At 37.7% G+C, this 20532-nt stretch overlaps 1 protein-coding gene across 1 annotated transcript in view; it reads right to left on the minus strand.

The window, feature by feature from the left end:
* STYX (serine/threonine/tyrosine interacting protein) overlaps positions 1-20310 on the minus strand; it is a 43010-nt gene extending 22700 nt beyond the window's left edge. The window contains exons 1-3 of the mRNA XM_020974871.2: positions 20002-20310; positions 7902-7934; positions 6446-6499 (exon numbers count right to left, since the gene is read on the minus strand). Coding sequence (XP_020830530.1) covers positions 6446-6499; positions 7902-7934; positions 20002-20058 — 144 coding nt within the window. The 5' untranslated portion in view covers positions 20059-20310. The remainder of the gene's footprint in view (positions 1-6445; positions 6500-7901; positions 7935-20001) is intronic.
* Between the last annotated feature and the right edge of the window lie 222 nt (positions 20311-20532).

Genomic DNA, 20532 nt, shown 5'->3' on the forward strand with positions numbered 1-20532 from the left:
AAAGCTGGGGTTGGCTTCCTTTTCTATTTGTATCCCCTGTGTTTAGCAAAGTGCTTTGCATATAGCAAACATTTAATAAATACTTTTCCATTCATTCACAACAGAGAAACCAGAAATGGTGATCAGAGTTAACATAGTATAGAATTACATGAGAACTAATACAATGAATTTCCAGACAATTAAAATATATTTTACACAGTGCTATAGCCATAACAGACACGCAATAAGTACATAAAACAAAATTTCTGAGCTGAGGAGGCCTTATTTTACAAACTGAGTCACACCACAATGGCTTTTCCAAACCTTTTCATCCCTCCTCAAACCTCCCATAACCCTTCCTTTCTTGCACCCTCAGTTGAGAACTCTGCCACATATTTTGCTAAAAAAAATATTGAGACCATTTGTCAAGAATTGGCTCTTCTCTCCAGTTCCTTCTTGCATATCATTAACTGACTACAATTTGAATTAATTCACAATCCCTGAACACAAAGGTGGGAGGAGGGGGGAGGGAGAAGGAGAGATCATCACACTAGGATTTATAATAGGCCACATTTAATACCTAATTGCATGATCTACAAGCAATTAACAGAGTTGATTGTTGGTCACCAGTGAAACACAAAATTGCACATTAACTTTTACAGCAATTCTCTAGAGTTCTCAGATAGATGACATCAGTGACATCATCAACATCAGCAACAACATCATCATCATCATCATCATCATCACCATCGTTAGGATTTATATAGCACCTACATGCAAGGCACTATGCTAAGCACTTTATAAATATGGTCTCATTTTTATCCTCACAGTAACTCGAGTATTTTATCCTCACAGTAACCCTGGTAGATGTATTATTATCCCCATTTTATAGATGAGGAAACTGAAAGAAACAAAAATTAAGTGATTTTTTCCAAGGTCATAAAGCTAGTAAATATCTGAGGTTGAATTTGAACGTAGGTCTTCCTGGATCCTGGCCCAGTATTCTTCTTCACTACACCACCTAATTGCCACCCTTGTATTTTTTTCAGAACCATAACTAGTAATTTTTGCACCTGAGGCAAGACAAAAGAAATGAATCCTCTGATGGGGTTGGAAAGACAGAAACCTAGGGATACCAAGATGGCAAGTTTATTCTATCCCTGTAGATCATCTGGTAGCTTCTAACTCATCTAGTATTTACAGAAATTTATTACAGTTATCCCTTCCACATTGCAGGCATTAGGGGTGTGGTGCCCCTGTGATCTAGAAAATCTGAGTAAAATTTTTTGACTCTCCCTCAGTACCAGAGAGGAAGTCTCATTTATTGCAGTTTTAAAAGATAAAATATGTTGATATTATACAATATTATACACGCGTTTTATGCATTTCTAAGTTTCTAAACTTTTTTATGTTGTATGCTGGCCTTCACATGTCATCTGCAGGTTCTGCAAAACTCCCCCAAAATTCCCATTTAAATTCTTATGCTGATCTATGATATATCAAAACCTCCATGGGAAAAGTCATGATGTAGAAGAGATAATTGTACATGCTATGTACAAAGCCCTACACAAGGTAGTGGATATAAAAAAAAATCCCTTCCTTCTAGGACCTATACTAGGAAATAATATAATATCTAAACAGATAAATATAATATAGTTTGAGTAGGGAGAGAGTACTAACAGACAGACAGATAAGGAAAAACTTGTAGGAAGTAGTACATGAACTCAACCTTGAGGAAAACGAGGGATGAATATGTATGTATCAAATGAGTTAGAGTTGAGTGAGCAGAATAATATAAGATGATATATTATGGCCACAAAAACTCTAAGTCTTCAAAGCACTGGGCAATAGAATGAGTAAAGAGGACTTAAGAAGTCTAATGATAAAAAGCATGTTTCTGACTTCTTGTCAGAGTGATCATGGAACAGAGGTGTAAAAAGATATGAATTTACAATATAGACAATGTGTTGATTTGTGTTGCTTGATTATATGTATTAACTAATATGTATAGTTTAGGAAGGGCTTCTATTACAGGGATATAAAAAAAGGAAAGAAAAGAAAGCAAACAGCATCGATGAAACATTTTGAAATACCCAGAAGAGAGTAGAAGTTACATACACTTTAAAAAAAGTACATGTTAACAGCAGTGAACAGTTTTATAAATAATCCTTTCATCTGTTCTTCATAGTTATTGGTGTTTAAGTCCATAGAATTAAGAAAAAAAAAAGAATGCTTAGGGATATTTAATATTTAATTTAGTGCCAAATTAGAAACTTCATGAAGCCTATAAATATTTTTGCTACATAAGCTGAGATCTAAAGAATTCCTAGTCTAATGATGTCTATTAGATGACAGTACTGATAGTACCCACTGGAAAAGAATCAGCAATTATCACACCTTCAATAAATAAATATATTTACTAAAAAGAAGAGACAATGTTAAAAGGCAGCTAGGTGGTACAATGGATAGAGTGCCAGGCCTGGAGTCAGGGAGACTCATTTTCCTTAGTTTAAATCTGGCCTCAGACACTTCCTAGCTGTAGGACCCTGGGAAAGTCACTTAATTCTTTTTACCTCAGTTTCCTCATCTATAAAAGGAGCTGGAGAAGTGCCAAGAAAACCCCTATTGGTGTTATAAAGAGTTGGACACAACTGAAATGACTCAACAATAATAGACAATGTTAGATTTTAGATCCTACTATGTTCTGCATATCAAATGGCTGGCTAACATTATAATTCCCCACCAAAAAGTTTTCAATACAACGTACTGAGGGAATTTTCCCATGGGCATATATTTCTGATTTTACGCCGAGTTCAGGGTCAGTTTGGCTAGAATATGGTGAATCAATACTTTGAAATAAGTCTGAAAGGTATTTTCATGGAAGATGGATTGGAGAGAGAAAAGACTGGATGCTGGGAGTATATACTAGGCTCTAGGATTAGAAAAATAGGAAGGAAATAATTTTAACTCTCAGGGAACAACGCAGAAGACAACTACATATATGAATATGCTGTATACGGTACAACTGTAAAATGAATACAAATATACAAAGTAGTTACATATAAAGTAAGGTGATAGGGAGGGCCCTAGCAATTGAGGGGATCAGGAAAAGGTTCATGGAGAAAATGGTGCTTTAACTGCGTGTCTTAAAGGAAGAAAAGGATTCTTTGAAATGGGGATAAGGAGGAAGTACATTTCAGGAATGTGAGATGAGAAGTGCAAAAGCACAATGAAAGGAGACGGAAGGCCAAGGGGTGAGGAACACAGTGTAGTCAGTCAACAAGCATTTATTAAGCATTTATGCGCAAGGCCCTGTGCTACCTCCTGGAGACACTAAAAAATAGAAAAATAGTGTTTCTGAGGGGCTTAAAGGCTAGAAAGACAGGTTGGGTCCAGACTACGGTTTAGTTTTTAAAAGCAAAGAAGAGAAATTTAATATTATCCTAGATGCAACAGGAAGCCACTAGCATTAGAAGAGGCAGTCAGATTTGTGCTTGAGGAAAATTATTTTGGCAGTATACAGGATGGACTGGAGCAGGGAACAGTATTAAGGCAGGGAGACTGAGAGGCAATGAAAGCCTAAAATAAGTGAGCAGCTGAATGAGCAGACAAAAGAGTTCATATTCGAGAGCTACTGTGAAAAAAGAAACAAGAAGTGGCAACTGATTGGATATGTGTGGTAACAGAGAATAAGGACTCCAGGATAATGGCAGATTATTAACCTAGAAGGATGGTGGTATCTTTGATAGAAATAGGAAAGTTTGAAAGAGGGAGTATTTTGGGGAGAAGATTGGGGCATACTGACTCTGAAATATCTCTGGGACACCAATTTGAAATGTCTGATAGGCAACTGGTGACGTGGGGACTGAAGCACAAGGGAGAGAGACTAGGGCTGGATACATATATCTTGGAGCCATCTGCAAAGAAACAAGTTTAAACTCATGGCATTTGATGAGATTACCAAGAGAGAATAATGTAGAGAGAAAATAGAAGAGGAAGCAGGACAGAAATCTGGGGAACACCCACACAGTTAGGGGTATGGATGTTGAGCCAGTAAGAGACTAAGGAGGAACAATCAGACAGATAGGAAGAGAACCAGAAGAGCATAGTGGTAGTCACATCTAGACTTAGAGGGTAATGATAAATGAAATGGGAGATAGAGGTGGGGGGACAGGGTGTAAGAAGCAGAGGTAGGTTTGGAGACAGGTTGGGAAATATAATGAGTTCTGTTTTTATTTTAGGATTTCTATGTGACATCCAGTTGGAAATGTCCCACATGCTGTATGGTTCTGTAGCTTAACTGTTGAATTCCTAACCATTCTTTGAAGGCCAACTCAAATGGTATCTCTCCCTCAAAAGGCTTCTCTTCCATCACCCAAGCTGATTAAGGTCTTCCCCCAATAGAGCAGAAAGAGGACTAGCTCTGCAGTCAGAGGACCTGGGTTCAAAATCTACTTTGATCTTTGTTACATGTGTGACCTTTTGAAAGTTACTGAATTTGTCTGGACTTCAGTTTCCTTAACTGCAAATGAGCAGTTTGCTTCAGATGGCTTCTGAGATTCCTTTCATCTCTAAATCAATGCTCCCTCAGACTTCTGTAACCTTATAAAGCACTTCTGTAATATTCTGTGTTACGGTCATCCGTTTTTCAACCTTACCAGCCTACACTGAGCATGACTTCAGTGTACTGACCATGTTTCATCTAATCCCTACCCTGAGAAGCTAATATAATATCCTGCCTGTTAAATAACTAATTGCTTAATGTATTTGAGTCACTTAATCTCTCAGTGCTCTGGTCAACTCTAAGACTAAAAGCTGCAGAGAAAGTGCTGACCTGTACTAGCTGAGGAAATTTCTTTATCTAGGATGTTCTCTACTAATGAAATCGCAAATTCAGTCTCTAACCCCTACTTTACAGAAATGGTATATATTAAAATAGGATTCTATACTTTTATTTCTGTAATCACACAAGTACATTGATTCACTTTGGGTCTCTAGCCTTACTTATTTTATTTATAATCCATAGTATTCCAAAAGTGGTTTCAGTGATATTTTCCAAAGTAGGGAGGGAAAGCTGATAATCTATTTAACTGCCTAAATATGCAAGAGAACATGAAAAGAATGCTTAAAAGCTAATTCTTGTATCCTCAAGATTTTTTCAGATCTAAAGTTTAAGTTGTGCAAATATGTATCTGTGTGCCTTCAAGATAATGAAGTCCAATCAAGTGGAACTTAAAAAATTACATCTCTTTTACCTCCAAAGAAAAAAAATCAGCATAAAAGAAAATAGTTTCAATTATTCAGGAGCTAATTTCAACATTTAACTTTTTTTTGGCATATCAAAATATGTATTTCATTTGGCAAGATACAATTATTTTCTTTTAGATTTTTGTTCTTTTTAAAAATTAATTTATTTTGAATTATCAACAATCACTTTCATAAGCTTTTGAGTTTTAAATTTTTCTCCCCCTCCCTCCCCAAGATAGTGCACAATCTGATATAGGCTATACATATACATTCCTATTAAACGTATTTTGACGTTAGTGATGTTGTAAGGAAAAATTAGAACAGGAAAGAGGAAACCACCAGAAAGAGGAAACAAAACACAACAGAAGAAAAAAAATAGCAAATAGTATGCTTCGATCTGCATTCAAATTCCATAGTTCTTTCTTTGGATGTGGATAGCATTTTCCATCATGAGGCCTTTGGAGATGTCTTAGATCCTTGCATTGCTGAGAAGGGTTATGTCTATCAATATTAGTTATCGCACAACATGGCTGTTACTATGTACAACGTTCTTCTGGTTCTGCTCACTTCACTTAGCATCAGACCATACAAGTCTTTCCAGGTTCTTCTGAAGTCAACCCGTTTAACATTTAACTTTATACCAGCCTAGCACAGAACAGTTTTCTAAAGTGATTTTTATGTTTAGTCCTTAAATATCTGTTCTTTTAAATAAAACATTAAGAAAACAAAAAGGCAAAATAATACATTTAGGTTGTTGTTTTTGAGTTGTTTCAGTCATGTTCTTATAACCCCATTTGGGGTTTTCTTGGCAAGATAATGGAATGATTTGCCATTTCATTTTGGAGAATGAACTGGAGTTCATTTTACAGATGAAGAACTGAGACAAACAGGGTTAAGTGACTTTTCCAAGATCACACAACTATAATAAGTGTCTGAGGTCAAATTTGAACTCAGGTCCTCCTGACTCCAGGGCCAATGTTCTATCCACTGTGCCACCTAGCTGCCCTCATAAATTCAGAATCAGATTAATTTACAGCTTTACATAAAACTATAAAGATTTATAAACTTAAAACTGCACTAAGACTTTTTGGGATACCATGTCTATGCACTGTCTCTACAATTCCCACCCCCAAAAGATTTCTTTTGTTATTAAGATAACCTGCAACAGAAAATTTGGTTAATAAATTATCTCTATGAACATAACCTTAAAAAGTCATACCTTGCTTTTCATAGCTGAAGAATATGGGCCCAAAAACAATCCAGGTAAGATTTCCTAAAAGAAAAATCAATTACAATTACCAACTAAAATCCACAAATACTGATCAAAGATAAGTTTAGAGCAGGAAGAAAACCTTAGAAATCATCTAGCCAAGCCACTTTATTATACAGATAAAGAAACAAAAAGGCCGAGAAAGGAAATGACTTGCCCAAGTCACGCCATTCATTCAGTAACAAAGACAAAATTAAAATTCAGTCCCTGACTCCCAAGCCAAATGTCTTTTCTACTAAATCACACCATTTTATATTTTGTTCACTGATTTCAGAATTTTCATGGAAGTATAAAATACGTTCCAAAGCTTCTTGTTATTTAGAGCAGCCAACAGCTGAAACAAGAAATGTGTGCTATATGCTAAAATTAAAAATATTAAAACGGACTTTAAAACCTTACCTTTATGAGCTATGTTTAGAACTCATTAAAACAGCTAGTTCTAATAAAAACATTAGATATGGCCACTTTTTAGAAGAGTGCCATCTCCAAATCTTCATGGCCTCTTATTCTCCATGCCTTGCTAGATTCTACAGTCAAACTGGAGGAAAAAAACCAACTCCTTTTTCAGCCAGTTCAAAAGCATTAAAAGACACTGTGATGGCAGGAATACAGTTTCTACTGTATATTTAACAAAAATACCATAAATTTAATATTTGATATAAAAATTGTACCTTGAGTCTAAATAGGCAGCCTCAAAAACAGCTGGTGTTAGATACAGGTATCCATTCTAAATAAGCTCAACATATCAAATTATGAAATCAGAGATTTGATAGAGCAAGTAAATATTTACTCTACAAAAGCTGAAGAATTTTCACTTTGGTTATGTGTTAGATGATAGTCCCTACTGGCTAAGTGTAATACAGCAGTCCAGCCCTATTAAAATATCATAAATATCTGTACTAAAAAGAGAGAAGCAAGTTGAAAATGACTATGTCTTATAATGCATGCTTCCCAACATGTAAAAAGGCTCATCATTAACTTAATTCCTTTCATATCAAAAGTTTTCAACTCAATATTTTCCCACGGGAAATTAGGCACAATAGAACTGTTGTTAGAATATATGATCTAATGTTTTAAATGGTTATAAATATATTATTCTCATTTTACAGAACTGATTTACTCAAGTTCATACAAATTGGACAAGAAAATCTGTAGCTGAATCTCAAGCCTGTTTTCTAATAATTATTCAAGATGAGGTCAACAGCCTTGTTTTCTAATAACTAATCAAGATGGTGTCAACCCTATAATACTTTGGTCTACATTCTAAATAAAAGAACATTTACTCTCAATTTTGCTGGTCATCTGATTTAAGATATTTACTTTAAGCAAAGAGATAATTAATGCATTTACATGACAAAACTATGAGCTAAACAAAAATTAAATGGAATAAAGGGTAATATCATACCTGCATCTCCCGCCTCATGGGATAGGTCCAATCCTTAAAAACACACACACAAAAACCAAAAGTTAAGTAAAAACTTTCCTTCAATTTAAAAAGCAAGAAAACGTTATAAAGTACAATATAATTTTAAAGATTATTAGATAATAATTTTATATTGATAATGTTATGTACAAGTAACATGAAACAATAACGAAATATATTATAATTAACTTCTAGAGATATGATTCTGATTTTATTAACAGTATACACTAATATGTTATCACTAATCATATTGAAAAACAATAGATACTCAAAAGTGTTTCAACATATACTTTAAAGTCACAGTAGTGAAAGAACCAGAATTTTAGCGTAGGTCCTTTCACACTTGATCCCATCCTTTTCCCAGTGTTCTTTAGGTAAAGCACTGAGAAGCAAGAGTAAAATGAGAGGAAGATGACCAGGATTATAAGACTACCAGAGATAATACCAGGACTGGTAGAAGCAACTGGGGCTTTTTGGAAGAAAAAATTTAGAGTAGACATGATAGCCGTCTTCACTTGTCTGAGGGGCTGCTAAATGAAAGAGGGATCAGACTTGTCCTTTACGGTTTTAGATTCTCCAAACAAAATCAGTCCTACTGTAAAATTGTAGATGTTAATTTACCAAATGTAATATTTTTTCTTTTTCTACTTATTTGCTTTGTTGTGTTGTTTACAAATTTAATAGCTACTAAACACTACTAAGTATGACCTCTGTGTTAAAGATAATCTTTATTTCTTCCATCTATTGTCATCAAAATTTTTAATTTAATATTTTATTTTTCCCAAATTAACATTCATTAAAAAATTTTTTTGAGTTCCAAATTTCCCTCCCCCCTCTTGCCACGAGAAGGCAAGCAATTTGATATAGTCCGTGCTGTCATATAAAACATATTTCCATGTCAGCCATGTTGCAAAAGAAAACACAGACCAAAAAACTCCCAAGAAAAATAAAGTAAAGAAAAAGTATGCTTTGATCCACATTCAGACTCCACATTCTCTAGAGATAGCATTTTTCATCATTAAGTCCTTCAGAATTGTCTTGGATCATTGTGTCGCTGAGAAAAACTACTATGCACATGTTCTCCTGGTTTTGCTCATTTTATTTTGCATCAGTTCATGTAAGTCTTTCTAGGTTTTTCTGAGAGCATCTGGCTCATCATTTCTTATAGCACAAGAGAATACATCACAATCATATACCACAACTTGTTCAGCCATTCCCCAATTGATGAACATCTCCTCAGTTTCCAGTTCTTTGCTATAAACATTTTTTTACATATAGGTCCTTTTCCTTTTTGGTTTTTAATCTCTTTGTGATATAGACCTATTGCTTGGTCAAAGGATATGATACTTTGCGCATAGTTCCAAATTGCTATAAAGAATGGTTAAATTAGTATACCACTTTACCAACAGTGCATTAGCATCTCAACTTTCCCAAATTCCCTCCAACATTTGTCATTTTCCTTTTCTGTCATATTAGCCAATCTCATAGGTATGGCGTGGTAGCTCAGAGTTGTTTTAATTTGCATTTCTCTAATCAATAGTGATTTAAAGCATATTTTCATACGACTAGAGATAGCTTTGATTTCTTCATCTGAAAAATGGCTGTTCATATATCCTTTGACCATTTATCAACTGAAGAATTGCTCTTATTTTTATGAATTTGATTCAGTTCTCTACATATTTGAGAAATGAGGTCTATATCAGAAAACTTGCTATAAATTTTTTTTCACATTTATGATTACTATGTATTTCCCTCTATCCTATTTTCCCCATTTGTCCTACTCTTGCTTTTACCCTCTATTCTCAAAAGAAGCCAAAAGCTTCCAACTACCACCTCCCCCAATTCTCCCTCCCTTTTATTAGCACCATCCCCCTCTCTTATCCTCTTCTCCTTCTACTTTCCCATATGAGAAGACAAACTTCTATACCCAACTGAGTGTGTATGTTATTCCCTCTTTGATCCAATTCTGATAAGAGTAAGGCTCATAATACTCCCTGTTCTCCACCTTCCCCTCCATTATAGAAACTCTCACACCTCTTTTATTTCAGATAATTTGCCTCGTTCTACCTCTCCCTTTTCCCTTCTCCCAGTGCATTCCTCTTTCTCATCCCTTAATTTTATTTTATTTTTTAAAGATAATCACCACATTCAACTCATACCTATGTTCTCTATGTATACTCCTTCTAACTGCCCTAAGAATGAGAAGGTTTTAAGGAGTTACAAGTTATCACTTTTCCATGTAGGAATGTAAACAATTTGACCCTCTTGAAGCCTTTATGATTTCTCTTTCTTGTTTACCTTTTTATGCTCCTCTTAAGTCTTGTATTCGAAAGTCACCTTTTCTAGTCAGCTCTGGCCCTTCTATCAGAAATGCTTGAAAGTCCTCTATTTCATTGAATTTCTACTTTTTCCCCTAAAGATTACACTAAGTTTTGCTGGGTAGGTAATTCTTGATTGTAATCCTAGCTCTTCTGCCCTCTGGACTATCATATTCCTAGCCCTCTGAGCCTTCAATATAGAAAATGCTAAGTCTTGTGTTATCCTGAATGTGGATCCACAATATTTTAACTGTTTCTTTTTGGCCACTTGCAATATTTTCTCCTTGACCTGGGAGCTCTGGAATTTGGCTATAATATCCCTGGGAATTTTCATTTGGCGATCTCTTTCAGGAGGTGATTGGTGGATTCTTTCAATATCTATTTTACACTCTTGTTCTAGGAGATCAGGACAGTTTTCCTTAACATAATTTCTTGAAAGATGATGTCTAGGCTGTTTTTTAGATCATGGCTTTCAAGTAGTCCAATAATTTTTAAATTATCTCTCCTGCATCTATTTTCCAAGTCAGTTTTTTCCCCCAATAAGATATTTCATATTTTCTTCTATTTTTTCATTCTTTTGATTTTGTTTTATTGTTTCTTTATGTCTCATAAAGTCATTCGTTTCCACTTGCCCAATGCTAATTTTTAAGAAATTATTTTCTTCAATGAGTTTTTGTACTTCCTTTTCCATTTGGCTAATTCTACTTTTTAAGGTGTTCTTTTCTTCGGTAAGTTTTTGTGCCTCTTTTTCTATTTGGCCAATTTTGCTTCTTAAGGAGTTTTTCTCTTCAGTGAAAGACTGGCCTCCCAATTCCTTAGTAAGCTTTTGTCTTGTGAGAAAACTTTTCCTTGTTGCTAATCAGGACACTGGGGGGGTGGGGGGGTGGGAAGAGTGCCTTGTCTGGTCCAAGGAGTTTTGTCCCTGGCTGGCTCAGGGGCTCTTCCTCCTGCCAGATTCCCAAGACCCACACCTCTGACAACTCCCTCCCTGTCTGGTATATTCCCTACACTTTCCCATCCATAGCTCCCAAAGACACCTGGACCTTTAGATTATCTAATTAGTATTCCTGGCATTCCTTTCCTATGCCCTTTTCCATATAAACCCCAGCTCCATCCTCAGTCTCTTGCAGGTTTCTTAAGGATCCTTGCCTGCTGAAAAGCATAACAATAAATCTTTGCCAACTTAACTCAAAGAATGCTCGACTCTGTGAATTCATTCCAGATGATCCTGTCCTGTACTCCAGTCTTTGACAGGGTCTCTGAACCTCTCAGGCTACAACAGTAATTCTACTAATATACTTTTCTGTTTTTTAACCAGTAGCCACAAGTTTTGATGACATCTACTCCATAATTTGAAATCTCATTCATATTTTATCTCATTATTTCTCTTACACTTTTAGATAATTTCTTCTCCTAGATTAATTTTATTATCTTATCTAGTTCAAAAAAAGTATACCTTTACTACATGATTAGTACAGCACTAAATTTGTAAGTTATTTTAGTTAGTATAATGACCTTCATTAAACTGGCACAGCGCAATCCTGAGCAGTGAATCTCTCTCCAATTATGGAAGTGGCCTTTTATTTTTTGCCAGTCTTCCAACTATATTTCTGTAAATCTTATGTTTTAATGAGATAACTTCCATATATCTTACCTGTTGCGTGGTTTTTTAGAATGATCATTTCTGTTATCATCGTTTCTTTGGGTTTTTGGGTTAATACTATGTTGAAATTCTGATTTTTGTGGTTTATTTTGTAACCTACTCTAAAGAGCTTTTCTAAGCACACCATTAGGTCATTCACAAATAGGGACAGTTTTGTCTCCTCTTTGCTCGTATTTATATCTTTAATTTTGTTCTTGTCTTACTACCACAACTAATTTCTAGTGAAATAACTGTAGGAAGATTGGGCTTTCTTGCTTTACCCTTTTCTACTGAGTTCTAATGTTTCTCCATTTCAACGTTAGATCTTTGTTCAAAATAAATGCTTTCAATATTGTATTCATTTTAAAAAAATCAGAAACACAATATGTTTATTTTCATAAGAACCTTTAAGACAACCATGGATCAAGCTATACTCTAGACAAAATCACATTCCCCACACTCATACTGATAAAAATAACTGACCTTTCTAGAGTGGTCGAAGTCTTTTAAAAAAAATGCTCTCTGGTCTGTTATAAAGTCTTTAAGGTTTCTTTAATGTTCCTTTATCAAGATTTCTTCTTTTTACTTGCTTATTAATTTTCTATTATTTTAATTGCAAACTAAATTCACTAATCTTTTTGTTTTGTTAATACAATTATTCCTTCCACATCTCAGGCGTTAGAAGCACCTGCACACTAGTGATCTGGAAAATCTGCACAAAATACCTTTGTACCAAAGATGTCTGAATTTTTTTTTCTTTTAAGGGGATGTTTATAATACCCTATTGTAAAATTTGGGTTAAGTATTTGGCTCTGTGTTGCCTGCTGGCCTCTGGGTGTTGTCTCCAACTTCTGTAAAATTTCTTATGCCAACCAGTGATATATTGAAACTGTGATGGAGAAAGTCATGATGTGGAAGGGACAACTGTACAACTTTTCAGAGACACACAAATATTTTTCTGAGGATTTTCAGAGAGGTCCCAAAACTCTGATATGTTGCTTTACTATTATTATTTTGACCATAAATTTGTGTCTATAATTTGTTCTGTTTCAATTATTGTTATTATTTATATTATTAATTATTATTACGAATCTCCACTCAGAACTATATCTTTTGCTCATTTTTTTTCATTACTCATTTTGTGTTTTATTACATTTGCCTTTTTATATTTATTGCTCCTTATGCTCTAATACTTATCAATGTTTTGTAAAGACAACATGGGATACTAAGGAATGTATATTCTTTCATATTCCCATTCAGAAATTACCAAAGATCAGTAAATTCAGCATACTGAACATTTTGTTTAACTATTTTCATTTTTGTTTTGTTTATTTTTCTGATGGATTTATGCAATTTCTAAGGGTAATATTACAAAATCATAAAATCTGAGTTGGAAGAGACCTTAGCAGACATCTGGTCCAATCCATTCAGGAAAAGAATCTCCACTATTACCTACCAGACAAGTGGTCATCTAACCTCTGCCTAGAGACTTCCAAGAAGAGGAAACCAATCACTTCTCTAAACAATTCATTCTCGTTTTAGGCAGCTGTAATAGTTACCCTTTGAAACACTTCAAGACAGTTATCATCCCCCCTCCTCTCCCCCTCCCCCCCAGCCCAGGTCTTCTCTTCTATAAGCTAAACATGCCAGGTTCCTTCAACCAAACCTCATGGACTCAAGACTCTTCACCACCCTGGTTGCCCATTGTCCAGGCACTTTCTAGATTAACAATACCCTTTTTAAAACTATAAAGCCCAGGACTGAACACAAACCTCCAGATGAAGTCTTCTAACAGGGCAAAGTAGATTGAGATCATCATCTCCCTATTCCTGGAAGTTATGAGCCTCTGAATGCAGGATTGAATGAGCTTTTTTGCTTCCAGACACTCTACTTATCCATACTGAGCTTGTTCTCTACTAAAACCTAGATCTTTTTCAGAACAACCATTATCTGACCCATTCTTTGGCTTGTGAAGTCGATCTTTTTGTACCCAATTGCAAGACTAAAAGAATTTAATGTAACTAGATTCTACCCAGTGTTGAAGCCTGTCAAGATCCTTTTGAATCCTGTTATTCAATATGTTATTCTATATCTCAGCTGTGGCTATTTGCAAATTTGATGAGCATAATGATCTAAGCTTTTAAACAAAATCACTGATAAAAAAATGTTAAATATTTCCAGTAGTTCCTTCACTGCAACCCTATCTTCAGCTATCTTTATGCAGAAAGGAAACTCGGTCTCTACATCTGGAGTCAAGAAGTGAACTTGTTATGGGGCAGCGAGGTGGCGCAGTAGATAGAGCACCCACCCTGAAGCCAGGAGTACCTGAGTTCAAATTCGGCCTCACACCAAACATCTGACACTTACTAGCTGTGTGACCCTAGGCAAGTCACTTAACCCCAACTGCCTAAGTGGATAGAGCAATGGGCCTAGAATCAGAAAGACCCAAGTTCAAATACAGCCTCAGATGTTTCCTAGTTTTGTGATTCCCAGTGTAAAGTTATTTCTCATTTTAAAGGGAAAAAAAAATCCATGAAAAAACAAAGTAAGATTTGAGCAGGCCTGCCTTTTCTCAGTTCAGTCATAGTTATCCCATATACCCCAAGCAAAGGTTTTATTCTTCTTTGATTTTTTTTCTCTCAATATAACTTTTTAAAACAAACAAAAAAACCCCACAACAAAAAGCCCCACCCTTTTTTGTTGTCTTTAGTTTCTACTGCCAACTTCAATTCATTCTGTGCTTTAGAGTTCCTGACACTGGAACCATGCCACACACTCATATCCATCGTTCTATATATTTCTTTTTAAAATCTAGGTGAGCTGGTCAGTTTGCTGTTTGGTCTCTTCAGAGAAATTCAATATTTCATCATCATTAGAACTGTTTTCCTTTGTGTCTTTAGAATTTCATTCCTGAGCATCTCCCATCCCTCCTAGGCCAACTTTCCCTGAACAATTTTGAAATTTACCTTACCCCAAACATAAGCAGACATCTCAAGGTATCGTCACACCCCCTTCTGCCTACGTCATTTCTTTTGAATTCTGTCGGCTGCAATTCTGGTTTCTTCTCTGACTCTATCTACCATGCCCCAGAAACCTCTTCATCCTGGAAGCTTCATAAACTGGAATTACTCTCTGCCCCTTTGACCTCTTCTTTTGATTCCTCCCAGAACCTCCATTTTAATAAAGATGCCAGGAGCACCCAGATCTTTATCGCTCCAAAGGCTGCACTTCTGATTCTTCTTCTAGCTTTCTTTACCAAGCGCTAGCGCTAGACCTCCTACCTTTGGCTTCCTTTTATAAGCTGTCTATGGTACTGTTTGCATTTCTCTTCCCAGAATTTAGCACAGTTCCTGGCATATTCCAAAGTGAGGAAAGGGGTGAAAACACCATTCCATCACACGAGGTCTTCTGCCTCTGCTGGAAGAGGACAAACACCATACCATCAAGCACCAGACTACTTTTTAGGAAAGAGGAGAAAGGCCATTCCATCAAGTCTCCAGTCTTTGGGAAAGGGGATTAACAATTATTCCTTCAGCTCCAAGCAAGTGTCTACTCAACTGAACTGCAAGATTCCATCCAGAGACCCTACTGACTATGAAAATCCACTCAAACTCATCCCTCAATGACTAACAAACTCTCCCCAACCCAGCAATTCTGACTCTCCAGCTGTCACTCTATTCCTGCTCACCACTGCCTGATCTCTTATTTCTACTTCATCCAACCCCCAACCTCTTAAAATCCCACTCTAAAGTTGCCTATGCCTCCCACTGTTTTCTCTAGAATGTTTTCTCCACAGGCAACAAACTTACTCGATCCTCAATCTTTTACTTTTCCATTCCTTCTGTCTCACTAAGGCCTGGCTCTCTCCTGATAACACAGCCTGCCCTGGCCACCTTTTCCAGCAGTGGCTGGAAAATGCTCCCCATTGCCATTTCCAGATTCTCCCCCTGCCACTATCACTCAGTAATTTTTCCTCCTTTGAGGATCACTTCATACATATCTACTGCTCAATTTCTGCTAGCTGTTGTCTACTAAGCTCCAAGAGGAACTCCCACTTTTCCTTCCCTGATTTCAGCGCCAGGCTCACAATCTTTCTCTCCTCCCAACTGCCTGCCCTCACATTAGGGTGACATACACACTGATACTCCTTCTAACACCTTAACCTCTTAGTTCTTCAACTTAATGATTTCCCAAGACCTCTATCCCGCCTCAACCACAGGGATGGTCAGAGCTTTGATCTTGCCATCACTCACATGTTCATGAACTCCAAAATTTCCTTATCTGATCATCATATATTGGCATTCTCTCTCTCCCTCCCAAAATCAAATTCTATTCTTCATCCACACCACAACCTCCAAAATCCTGACCTCTCAGTTTTCTCCCAGGCCATCACCCTTACTCTAGCTACACTCCCCTCTCTTCTGAGAGGGTCTTCTTCCCTGCTCATCTCAAGTCATCCATATGCCAGTCTCCCATGAGAAGACTCGGCTTTTCTTGCAAGAGCAATCCCATCTACATGTGTAAGAGATGCCATTGCATTCTCTCTTCAGTAAACTGCCTTCTCCATCATCTCTACTTTCTCACCTATCTTAAATCTCTCCCTGTCTATTTCCACATTACCTACAAACACGCCTATCTACCCTATCCTTAAAACACCTTCACACCTGTATCTATTTCTGCCAGCTACTGTGCCATATCTCTCCTACCTTTTGTAACTAAATTTCTTGGGAAGGAATTGTCTCTACTGCCTCTCCTCTCATTTTCTTAACTTTGTACAGTCTCATTTCTGACCTCATCTCTCCTCTGATACTGCTACCATCTTGGATGGGGGGTATTATCTCATAACTGGATGGTTGCAACAGCTTGGTTATTCTGTCTACCAGACAGATAATCTTCCTAAAGTACAGACTTAAATATGGCATTACCCTACTCAGTAAACTCCAGTGACTCCCTATCACCTCCAGGATCAAATATAAAATCTTCTATTTGGCATTCAAAATCCTTCATAACCTGCTTCCTTCACCTTTCCATTCTTCTTACACCACACTACACCCTCCCCTCCATCCATGTACCCAACCAAGGCACTCCATCTCCCAACTCTGAGTATTTTCACTTGCTATTCCCCAAGTATGAAATACTCTCATCCCTTCTTACCTTTGCCCCATGGCTTCCCCATCTTCCTTTTAGATAAAATCCCACCTTTTACAGGGAGCCTTTCCCAATCTCTCTTAATTCTAGTGTCTTCCTTCTGTGGACTATTTCCTATTCCACATCTATCTTGTCTGTACAGTTATTTGCATGCACTCTCTCCCATTAGATCATGAGCTCCTCAAGGTCATGGACTGTCTTGTCTGTCTTGATATCCCTGCTGGTCAGCACAGTATATATAGGTGCTTAATAAAAGTTTACGAACAAAGTGACTGACATAGTAAGCCCTTGATAAATGCTTGTTGACTTGACTTGAAATATGATTAGAAAAGTAGTTAGCAGCTCAATTCTGGAGTGTTTTAAGATTTCAGGCTAATGGGTTTGTATTTTACCCTAGAGACAATAAGTAGCAATGGATGATTAGGGATGGGGAGGGTCAGATTTATGTTTTAGGAATATCAATTTGGCATCTGTTTGAAGGAGGGACTGGAGGCATCAAGACCAATTAGCAGGCTTTTGCAATAGTTGTGGCAAGAGATGACAAGGGTCTGAACTAAAATAAAGATGTGCATGAGTGACGAGGAAAAAAATTTGAGAGGTATGAAAATAGGATCAATAAGACCTAGCAATTGGTTGAATGGGTAAAACGGAAAAGGTTTAAAAAAAAAAAAAGGTGGGGGGGAGCCAGGGTTAACTCCAGCATCTGGTATCCTGAGTTTCTGCATCTCTAAAATGGGAGTGATAACTGCAAAAACCATCTCACAAGCCTGTTATAAAAATCAAATGGATAAAGCATATAAGATGTGTTGTAAACTTAACATATAATGCAATATCAATATAGCTAAATTGCTAACCCCCCTCAGATCTTTCTTACTTCTCAATCTTGCACTTGTTTCTGAAACCAAGAGTAAATAACTAAGCTCCCTGAGGGCAAGTAGCATGTAATTTTTTGTTTTTGTATTCCCAGTGCCCAGAACATAGTAGGCAATTTATCAAACTTAATCTAATATTATATTTTGCTGACCATTCTAACTTGCTGAAATCTTTTTGCATCTTAATATCCAACATGTGACTCTTAAAATTACTTTTTCATGGTACTTTTACCATTCCTTAACTTGACAGGCATTTTAATTCTCCTTTTCCCCCATCCTTTTCAATACCTACTCTACATCAAGGGGCGGCTAGATAGCAAAGTGGATAGTTTACTAGGCCTAGAGTCAGGAAGACCTGAGTTTAAATCTGGCCTCAGACATTTACTAGCTATGTGACCCTGGGCAAGTCACTTTACTCTGTTTGTCTCAGTTTCCTCATCTGTAAAATAAGCTGGAGAAGGAAATGGCAAACCACTCTAGTATCTTCACCAAGAAAACCCCCTGATAAGGCCCAAACTGAAAAACAGCTAAATAACAACTTTACCTTACTTACCCTTCTTCCTTTAGTTCCTATAAGGTCTAACGTTGCCACTCAAGATATTAGTTGATCATTCTGATAGCTCAAACTTTAGACATGTATTTGCCTAAAAGTTCTACATGGAAAACTAGGAAGGCAAATAAACCAATATGCAAACCACAAAGATCCCACTGTGTAAATAACAAATTAAGGATTATTAGATAAATTTCATATTGCTTAAATGATTTTTAAAAATATAATATAAAAATGACATTACTGTGCTTTCAGTTCTTAATAGCACCCCTAAAAGGAGCATACTTAACACATCTATTACTTTTCTTGATAATCTTGTAAAAGGTTCTTGAAAACAACTGACTATACTCTAACTCTTACTTAGCCCTTTTTTCCCCACTTCTAAATACAAGAAAACAGGATTTTAAAACCTATCGTTTCCAAAGCCTTCCTAGGCTAGGTAAATCACTAAGGAATAACAGTAAGAAATTCTAATGTGCAGCAGTGAATCAAATGTGTAGTGGTGGTAGAATATCTAAATTTAATAAAATTCCTAAGTACATCTAAACCTAAAACAAACAAACAAACAACCCCCCCCCCAAACTTCTGATACAGAAGAGCTCAGACTTGGTTCCACCAATACACATTTTGAGTTACTTTTTTTCTTCGGGTCTCCTGATTTCCAGAAGAGAACAAATGCTTAAATAACTGCACATACCAGGCTTCCTTAGTTTAAGAGTGTAAAGGATGGCATCTTTGAATAATAAATGCTTCCTTTTCAGGCTCATCTTGAAATAATTCCTTCATTTGTTTCCTCAAATACATTTCTGGGTTGAGTTTGGGATTTTGAAAGTTTTGATCACTAGCAATATTAGATTTCTTTCTAGCACCATACATTCATGCTTCTGAAACCCAAGAAATTATTTCCATACGTGCATGAAGACTTTAAGAAAAATCAACTACAAATCAGGTAACGTGCACTTTAGGTAAACCACAACAAAAATAGTAAACACAAACAAATGCGTTGGCTAAGTATGGGAGCTTTCTGATATGTCTTCAAGTCACTTACTCCCTATATTAATCTCAAAGAGCCAACATTTTTAGATGGAAATTCTTAATCATCTCCCAATCAAAATTCTACCAAACTTCGGAAAATTACAAGTGTACTTGCAAAGTCCTGTCCTCCCAATCCAGAGGTCTTTGCTGTCCCAGGAGGGACCTGGCTGAAACCGAATCTGGCTTTCAATAGGGAAGAGAGTAAGAAAAGCTTTTTTCGGCCTCGCTTGGCTCGGAGCACCGCAGAAAAGAGACAGCAGGAGGCAAAACAGCCCGGGGTACCTCGACTCCCTCTCTCTGTACCCGCTCTGGTCCGCAGAGACGAACGATCTTCGGGTCAGAGCTTCAGTTCAGAGACACGTCTCTCTCCCGAACCCCACTTTACCAGGGAAGTCCAGGCGCCCCCCGGCCAGGAGCCAGGCTGAGGCCTTGGGGATTCCCCCCTAGGCCGGACTGACGGCGTGAAGGCCTATCTCCGGCCAGGCGGTCGCCTGCTACTCCTCGGGGCCTGACCTACCTCGGTATCTTCTTTGGACTGCGGTAGGGTGGGAAACTCCAACTTCACGTCCTCCATGGCCCCAGCCGGTCGGCGCGGTCTAGAGGGCCGGCTGGCTGTCCAGCCCGTGACCCTCAGGCAGGCTGTGGACTGCTAGCGGCGGCTGCAGCGGACGAGAGGGCCGGGGATGCAGGCTGGCTACTGACACACGGAGGCCACTAGCTCCCGGCGACTCCAGTGGAGGTGACGGCGGCGCAGCTGAGCGTTGAGTGGCTCGTGCTCCGCCGCCATGCTGCTCCTCCTCACTGCCCCCCACCCCCCACCCCGCCCCTTCAGCCACCCGCACCCCTAAGCAGCAGGGCTCAGCCCGATACCGCCGAGGCAGCGCCGGACCTACCTCCGCCCTCCCTCTGCCCGCCCAACCAACGCAGGAGCGCGCAGAGTGCCGCCCTCCCTCCCGCCTCCAAGCGTCACTGCGCCGGCTCGGGCCACGCCCCTCCCCCAGCCAGCCGGCGGAGCTGACGTAGACGCGGGCACTTCCTCCTGCGGCAG

Source organism: Phascolarctos cinereus, unplaced genomic scaffold, assembly GCF_003287225.1.
Source record: "Phascolarctos cinereus isolate Bilbo 61053 unplaced genomic scaffold, phaCin_HiC Scaffold_3;HRSCAF=262, whole genome shotgun sequence".
Taxonomy (NCBI): domain Eukaryota; kingdom Metazoa; phylum Chordata; class Mammalia; order Diprotodontia; family Phascolarctidae; genus Phascolarctos; species Phascolarctos cinereus.